This window comes from Cynocephalus volans, chromosome 8, assembly GCF_027409185.1.
Source record: "Cynocephalus volans isolate mCynVol1 chromosome 8, mCynVol1.pri, whole genome shotgun sequence".
NCBI classification, from domain to species: domain Eukaryota; kingdom Metazoa; phylum Chordata; class Mammalia; order Dermoptera; family Cynocephalidae; genus Cynocephalus; species Cynocephalus volans.
In genome coordinates, this window is record NC_084467.1 from 530,865 (window position 1) to 539,089 (window position 8,225).

General features: G+C 59.3%; 1 protein-coding gene across 2 annotated transcripts; it reads right to left on the reverse strand.

Moving 5' to 3' along the window:
* Nucleotides 1-5,945: 5,945 nt before the first annotated feature.
* AURKAIP1 (aurora kinase A interacting protein 1) lies at nucleotides 5,946-7,332 on the reverse strand. Of its 2 annotated transcripts, XM_063106417.1 has the most exons (4): nucleotides 7,262-7,332; nucleotides 6,967-7,051; nucleotides 6,195-6,643; nucleotides 5,946-6,113 (listed from the first exon to the last, which is right to left on the reverse strand). In XM_063106417.1, the coding sequence occupies exons 2-4, from the start codon at nucleotides 7,016-7,018 to the stop codon at nucleotides 6,012-6,014; spliced, it is 603 nt and encodes a 200-aa protein (XP_062962487.1). In that variant the 5' UTR covers nucleotides 7,019-7,051; nucleotides 7,262-7,332; the 3' UTR covers nucleotides 5,946-6,011. The 2 variants fall into 2 exon arrangements, with proteins under 2 accessions (XP_062962487.1, XP_062962486.1); XM_063106416.1 differs by lacking the exon at nucleotides 7,262-7,332 and having other exon boundaries at nucleotides 6,967-7,228.
* Between the last annotated feature and the right edge of the window lie 893 nt (nucleotides 7,333-8,225).

Consider the following 8,225-nt stretch of genomic DNA (forward strand, 5'->3'; position numbering starts at 1 on the left):
GAAGGTTGTTCAGAGGCCACTTGCGGGTGTCTTGGGCACTTCTTGCTGCTGGTTTGTTGACCACACTGTTTACTGCCAGAGGAGACCTGTGGGGCCGAGCCTGTGGCGCACTCGGGAGAGTGCGGCGCTGGGGGCACAGCGACGCTCCTGCCGCGGGTTCGGATCCTATATAGGAATGGCCGGTGTGCTCACTGGCTGAGTGCCGGTCACGAAAAAGACCAAAATAAAATAAAATAAAATAAAATACTTATAAAAACAAAAACAAAAACAAAAAACAGAGGAGACCTGTGATCACGGAAACAGAAACCAGAGTCGACAAACAGAAAAACCAATTCAGAAGCAGCAGAAAGTAGACAGTGTGGGGGGATCAGAGGAAACTTGTCATCAACATCTTCAGAGAAGAGATGACAGTACATCCATTAAACAAAAACAGTGTGCTATTTTTTTAATTTAAAAAAGTCATAGAAATTAAAAATGAAATAACAGAAAATTTTAAAAATCACTAAATGGGTTAGAGAAACTGTTGGAGATACCAGCAATATGGAAAACAAGAAAATAATTCAAATAACAGGAGTTTCAGAAAGAGAGAAGGAGTGGAGGAATCACAACAAAACACACCCAGGACAATGTCCCGGAACTGAAGTTAGTCGCAGATTGAACAGGACTCAGATGAAAACAGACCCACCCACACTGCAGTGCATGTGACAACAGTCTCTGAAAAAGGTCCTTGACACAGGCTCAGGACCCAGAACGAGCTTAATGTCTCAACAGCCGCCCTGGGAGCTGGAAGACCACGGAGCAGCAGCTGAGAAATCTGAAGCAAGTGACCTCCATGCCAGAGTCCCCTGCAGCCAGACGCCAGCCAAGCAGCGACGCTCCGTTTCCTGACCTGAGGACAGCGACAGGGACTCAGCTCCCCTGCTTCTCTCCACAGGAAGCCCTGCACGATGTGCTCTTCCAGAGGCAACAAACGGGAGACTCGGATCCACGGAGCAGGAGAGTGGCTGAGAGTCCCCTGGAAGTGTGGAGCGAGATCCCAACAAGACATCTGTGCCCCAGACGCGGTGGCAGCTGTCAGGCGTCCTGGGGACCCTCATCCGATTGCACCGGGCAGCTGGGCGGGGACCTCGTTGGTGCAGTTGTGATGAGTATTGAAAACTGAGCTACTGAGAAAAATAAAAACAAGACACTTTCTGACTGCAGGGAGACACGGAGGGAACAGCGACGTGCTGCACAGCTCAGCGCATAGCACACTTGCGGCCACGCAACAGCAGGCAACAGGCAACTCACATGTCCCCACGCTCAGCATCCTGTGTCAGAGGACGGGAGAGAGAAAGGCAGGTGTGAGGCGGGACGAGAGGAGAGCAGGCAATGGACAGGCGGGCCCTGAAACGAGAACAAGGCACCACAGCACGAGCACTGGATTTACAGCCGAGTCCACACCGCTGTGCTCTGTGCCCGCGAGGGAGTGTGGCCTAGGTTAGGGCACCATGAGCAGCCCTTTCAAACGACATAGACTAGAGCAGATGTCTGAGCTCTCTGCACTTAGGAAGGGTGGTGTTTTGTGACACTGTCAGGTGTGTGTGTGTATCAGGCAGCTGTGAAAAAACGTATTTCTTATTTTGAGTCTTGGTAAAAAAAAAAGTCTGAAAGCCACCAATTTAAAAATATGGCAGTAGGGCCGGCCCGTGGCTCACTCGGGAGAGTGCGGTGCTGGTAACACCAAGGCCGCGGGTTCGGATCCCATATACGGATGGCCGGTTGCTCACTGAGACAGTGTGGTGCTGACAACGCCAAGTCAAGGGTTAAGATCCCCTTACCGGTCATCTTTTTAAAAAAATAATAATAATAAAGAAAAAATTATAAAATAAAAATATGGCGGTAAATACCAAAAGAACCACTGATATTTTTCGTGGCGGCAGGCCAGCAGGGGGATCTGAACCCTTGAACTTGGTATTATCACCGACTAGCCCCAGAAAAACGTCACTGACAGGGCAGCAGTTGCCTCTGGGAAGGGTGGTGCGGGGAACGGGGCGAGAGCGTTTCCTGAGCCTCGTGGCACTATAGGCACATCTTTTCTAACCATATTTTAAGAATTAGGTTTTGGAGTCACACAGACACAGGGCTGAACGTGGCTGGCAAGCTAGTCTCTGCGCTGGAGAGTGCTTGCCTCGAACCGGCTGCTGGCAGACGTGCGGTGACGCGCGCCTCCCGGGAGGACCCTGGCACGGTGACGTGGCAGAGGGAGCCCGCCCAGCGTGTGGGGGTCAGCTCGGCTCCCTTAAAAACACAAATCTCACTCTGTGATCTGCCCCCCATGCCCACCTCCTTGCCAGGCTACCGTCAGGTGTACCCCACCAAAAGAAGGGAGTAAACCGAGAGAGAGAGACAGCGTTCCAGAAGCATGAGGAGGCCGAGCGAGCCCCCGGGCAGCCCAGAGGGCCCAGAAGGGGGCACGGATGGAAGGTGACTTTAATGAGAACACGGAATTACCTGAGCAGCTGGACTGAAACGGGGCTTTCACACTCTTAGCAAAGGTGGGGCTGAATTAGGGATACAGAGGTAGAAAACCCCACGAAAGAAAACAGGAAAACGTCTTATACAGCACTCTGGTGCGAATTCCATGTGCAGTACATAGGGTCAGTGACAGTCCATGACTGTCATGTGGCTACCCTGGGGAGGACCCCTCCCCAGAGCAGCAATGTGTCAGGGGCCCTGGGCTCTAGTCCCAGCCGTGCAACTCTGTGGCCCCAGGTGAGTGACCCAACACCGCAGGACCGTGTCTCCAGCTGCAAATGGTCCAGTGGTGCCCTTCCAGGCTAGAGCTCAGCACTGAACAGAATCTGACGGGGGCCCAGCCAGGCCTGGGCCGCTGCGGCTGTGGGGTCGTCCCGGAGTAGCTGCGGCCCCCACCCTCAGCCCATGCTGGGGCTCCTCAGTTCTGCCCATGGAAGGAGGGGAAGCAGGGGGTGGAAGGGGCTTTTTCCGAAACGGACAGGCAGGTACCTCCATCCACCCAGGCTCCAGCACCCTTCCTTCCTGGGGCGGCCCCTTTCTCCCAGGCTCTGCTCCACGAGGATCCCTGCCATCTTCACCAACCTGAATGCTGCTCAGGCAGAGACAGGGTGGCTCGTTGCAGGTTCACACGTGTGCTCTTGAGACAGGCAGGGCCCTGGAGCAGCAGGACCGGCAGCCTGCTGTGCCTCACCTCTGACGCTGCTGCACCACAGGCCGGTCAGGACTGGACCCAGCCTCAGTGGGACACTCAGACACGCCGGCCCTGCCAGGCTTGCAGCAGCCAAGCTACAAGCTACAGAGGGTGGGACTAAGCTCACCGACATGCCCACTACTGAGATCCCACTGACCCACCACAGGGCCCAAGAGGCAGGGTCCCCAGCATGTGTTTGACCCCTTCCACCTACTCTGGCCCTGCCACCCCTGGCTGGAACCCAAGCCCTGATCACTGCTAGGAGAGGCTGGGTGAGGGGCAGTCACGGGCCACACCACACTTCACAGGCAGCTGGGCTGGCCCCCTGCCCACCCCAGCACACCATGCCTCTGTCTTCCTGCTCAGTGGACACCCAAGGCCAGGATGGCGGAAGACCACAAGGAGAAGGGGCTGCACATCCCATGATGCCAGGGGCAGGGGAGGCCCCACAGGGAAGAGGGGAGGGGCAGCCCCTGCGGCCTGGGAGGAGCTGCAGAGATAAAAATAAATCCCCAAAGTTGCCTCCCAAAGTTGTGGTTGGGGCAGTAAGGCTTCCAAGCCACAGGCAGAGTGAGCTCTGCAGCCAAGATGGGGGCCAGGAGAGGGTCTGCCAGGGTCCAGGCCATGCAAGAGGGGGATGGGGTAGAGGAGACTGGGTGGGGGCGGGGCTGGCTCAGGCATTGACCCAACAGGATGGGTGAACAGGCGTCTCCACTGTGGCATCACTGACATCTGGGGTTGGTGATACTCAGTGGTGGGGCTTCCTACATATTGTACGGTACTCAGCAGCATCCCCAGCCCCCATTGTGACTACCAAACGTGTCCCCTGATGTGGCCAAGGGCCTGATAAGAAACCACTGCTGTGGAGAAACCCCGAGGCCTCCTGGGAGCCCACCCCAGCTGGCTCACATGTGGGGTGGAGGAGGCCAAGGGAAGTGCCCTGGGCCAGGCCTGGGCCACCTGGGTCTGCTGCTCTCCATGCAGGATGCCAGGCCAAGCTGCAGAAGCTCAGTCTCCAGACAGCACAACCCAGCCTCCCACCTCTCCTCCCCCACCAGGGAAGGGCGGGGTGAGCCACGGGGCAGCCTCTGCGGCAGGGCTGGGAGGAAATACCGGGAGCAGCTGCTCAGCAGTTGTGGGCGCCAGCGGCTGGGCGTGGGGGATGGGGGGGGTGCTGGGAGTCTTGGGGCACAACCAGACGTGGCATGGGGAGGGCATGCCCTGCTTCACCCCAGGCTGAGGCCCCACCCCAGGCTGAGGCCCTGGCCCGGGGACCCCTACCCTGCTCACAGCTGGGCCTCCCCGTGCTTCCTGCCAGCTGTTCTGGTCCCCAGCCCTAGACCCCTGGGGCTGCCAGGAGTCCGGCTGCTGCCCCCTTGTGGCCGCCAGCGAAAGCACACCCGACCAGCAAAGTCCTCAGCTCCCCTGCAGGCCCGGCCAGCCCCCAGCCTCACAGCCCACTCCACGGAACCCCTCTGTGAGCCTGTCACCCCTGAGAGGATGGGACCTAGACTGGGCCCAGCTGTTCAGAAGCCTGTTTACTTTGCTGGTCGACACGTGGAGCAATGTGGGTTATGGACATGTCTGTTCTATTCTAGAAACTGCTAGAAAACCGTGCTCAAGCACTACACCCCCCGTCAACCAGCCCCCCGACCTCCTAATTTGCAGGGGACTCAAACCCAGGCCCCAGGTGCATTTCTGTGACAAAAAACAAAAATCCTCCCCAGCCCTGGTGAGAGGTGTCACGGCTCTAACACGTGGGGGATGGAGGAGCTGCGGCACGAGGGCCTCCCCTCGACCGCCTGAGAAAGCTGCCTGTGCCTGGTTCCCTCTCCTGTTACTCAGGGTTAGGAGCAGGGCGGGTGGGAATGGGCCTGCACGGCCAATGGGCTGCTCTGACCAGGCTCCCCTGCCTGCAGCCCAGGGGCCCCTGGGGACCCCTGCTGTTAGGAGTAATGCGTTCCTCTTCATCTAGGGAGGAACTGAAATCACTGTGGTCTCCAGCTGGAGTTAATGCTCCAGGGCTTCTCCAGCTTCATGAGCAAGACCCTTTCCCTAGCCAGGCCCAACTCTGGACCTTCCAAGCACACCCTCTGGGCCATCCCTTCCTGATTAGCCCCCACCCCCATTCAGGACCCAGGGAGGGGCAGAGGCCGGGGATCCCAGCCTGCCTGAGGAACCTTGGAAGGCTGGCGGCCATGCCAACTTCCCAGCCCCTACAGCTGGGTGTGATTGTCCCAGCCAAGCAGGAAGGCACACAATGGCTCAGAGAGCTGCTGGAGACCCAGTTCCTCAGACCCTGCAGGGTGCCATGCACCATCCCTACAGAGGCACAAGGGTCTTTCCTACTTCCCCAGTGAAACCCTTCCTGACCCCTACTGGTAAAACATAACTTAATCACACCCCACCGCAATCCGGGCACTCTCTAACCCCAATGTCATCCTTCGGCACTTTGCCGTCTACATGTTCATTAAGAGATATAAACACACCAAGGGGAGGGCTCAGCTCTGCTCACAGTTACTTCCACAGTGCCAAGGCCTGCCAGGACACAGCATACATTCATTCACAGTGAGGCTGTCATTCCCACAGTCTCTGCAGTGTCAGAACGGACTACAAAGGCTGTCTAGAAGAAGGGGCTGTCAACCCGTTGCCTGGCGCCTACAGCACCAGAGGCCAGCACTGCCCTCCATCCCAAGCTCACACCAGGCAGAAAAGGCTCCAGGCCAGCCCGGGCAGCTGAATCATCTGAATGTTTATTACAATGGATCACCAAGAACAAGAGGGATAGAGAGGAACATCAGTCTCATTTGCCTCTCAGGTAGATGTTGGGGGTCTGCCAGCCTTCAGGGGCTTCCTTCAGTCCCGCCTTCAGCCAGATTCGCCTCAGGTCTCTCTCAAACTTGAGCTGTGAGGGCAGAGTGAGAATCACCAACTCACCTAGGTCAAGGCCGTGCACTCCCACCTGGGCTGAGGAGGCCGCACTCACCTGCTTGCGCTTCAAGCGTGCTTCACGGACCTTCCGTCGCAGGAACCGCGTCTTCTTGACCAGCTTGCGGTACTTGTGGTGGTTCATCTTCCGCCGGCGGATCTTCAGCACGTTTTTGCACTGCATCTGAGGTTCTTCCCAGACCTCCTCGCCCCCCTGCTGCTTGTCCCACTCCACCACCTGGATAGGTGGACACTCGTAGAACTGGCCCGGGACCACAGTCCCTGCTGCCCCAGAATCCAGTCCAGGCAGGAGGTAGCGGGCAGTAAGCCAGCTCTCCAGGGGGCTGATGGACATCTTCCTGGGGACCAGCATCTCCTCAAGCTCCAGCTGGGCCCTCCGGGCAGGGAGGGAGGCAGCCCTGTTTGGACCTGTTGGCTGCGTGCTATACTGGGGCCTGCAGGCGTGGCTGCCCAGCACCCCTGAGACAGACGAGGCCCGACTGCAGCCTGCGGAAAACAAGATGGCACAGTCCCACTCCCGCGCCTACAACAGACCTGAGCACGGCCGCCACCCAGGCCTGTCGGGGTTGGGGAGCTGCGCGTTCATCCCAGACGGGGATGAGGCCCGTCTCTGTCCTCGCCTGAATCCCTGATGTTCTCAGGCCCAGACTTCCCCTTGGTGAAACGTGGAAGTTCACAGCAGAGTTCGTGTGACCGACCCCCGCCTCCGGCTGCAGACACGCAGCAGCTGGGCGCGAGCTGGGCTGCCGAGAGCCACATTCCCGACGCGGGTGTGCATCCGGCCCATCCGCCCCCACGGGGCCTCCTACCTGCCCAGCGGGCAGCCCTGCCCAGGTGAGAAGTCAGGCGCACCAGGAACATGTCTGCGGGCGGCGGCCGCCCCGGCTCGGGAGCCTGGAACACAGGAGCGCGCCGAGGTCAGGCGGGGGTGGCTGGGCGGCACCGCAGCTGTCGCGGGCAGGCCAGGGCTGGGCCTCCGGTCCCGCCGCCACTCCCTGGCCACGTGACCAAGGCACCCAACCCCCACGCGGGGCGGCGCCGACGCTCGGCGCGCGGAGAGCGCCCCGACCTTCCCCGGGACCGACCCCCGAAGCCCAAACCCACCTCTCCGCCGCAGCGCTAAGGCGCTTCCGGTCCGTCCCCCCTCCGGCCCCCGACCCATGTCGGCTCCTGCTCCCGGTGCGCCGGGCGCCCCCGCCGGACCCAGAAAGCGACGGCTTCCGGTCAGAGGCACCGCCCCTTCCGCCCCGACCCCGCGCCTCTCATCAGCCCCTCCCGGTCCTTCGCGGAGGCCGGAAGACTACTCTGCGCACGAGCCCGAGGGGGCGCCCTCTGCGCCTGCGCGGGCCGAGTCGCGTCGCTTCCGGACCGGCAGGGGTCGGGCCCCAGGGCGGACGAGAGCCGCGTGCTCGACTGCGGAAATGGCGTCATTCGGGCGACGGAAGTGGCTGGGCAGCGTCCTGTTTGGGCAGATCCGGCGGCCAATCCGGAGAGGCTTCAGCAGGTTCTCGGGTCTCCGCGCCACCCTCGGTCTGGCAGCCCCCGCCGCCCCATCCCTTTGGCCGGGCAGCCCCCTCTGTCCCCCAATCCGGACGAGTGAAGGAGGCCTCGCATCTGGTGCAGACCACAAGGCTCTTTGCATAGTTGAATTTTCTTTTCCTTTTTTTTTTTTTTTTTTTTTTTTAAAGATGACCGGTAAGGGGATCTTAACCCTTGACTTGGTGTTGTGAGCACCACGCTCAGCCAGTGAGGGAACCGGCCATCCCTATATGGGATCCGAACCCGGGGCCTTGGTGTTCTCAGCACCACACTCTCCCGAGTGAGCCACGGGCCGGCCCTTTCTTTTCCTTTTTAAAAGCAAACAAGCTGCCATACTGTGGTTGTGGAAAGATGAGTGAGGTTCACACTTTTTGTCCTAGAACTAAAAGCAGCGTCTGTGGAGGACTGGGTCTGGCTGAACCCCTAAATGCTGGCTCGGGGTGGAAGAGAGCAAGGCTAGGCCTGTGAACCAAACTGACTCCATTTCCACTCCTCAGTCATCAGGGCTAATGATTACCCCATGGGCTGC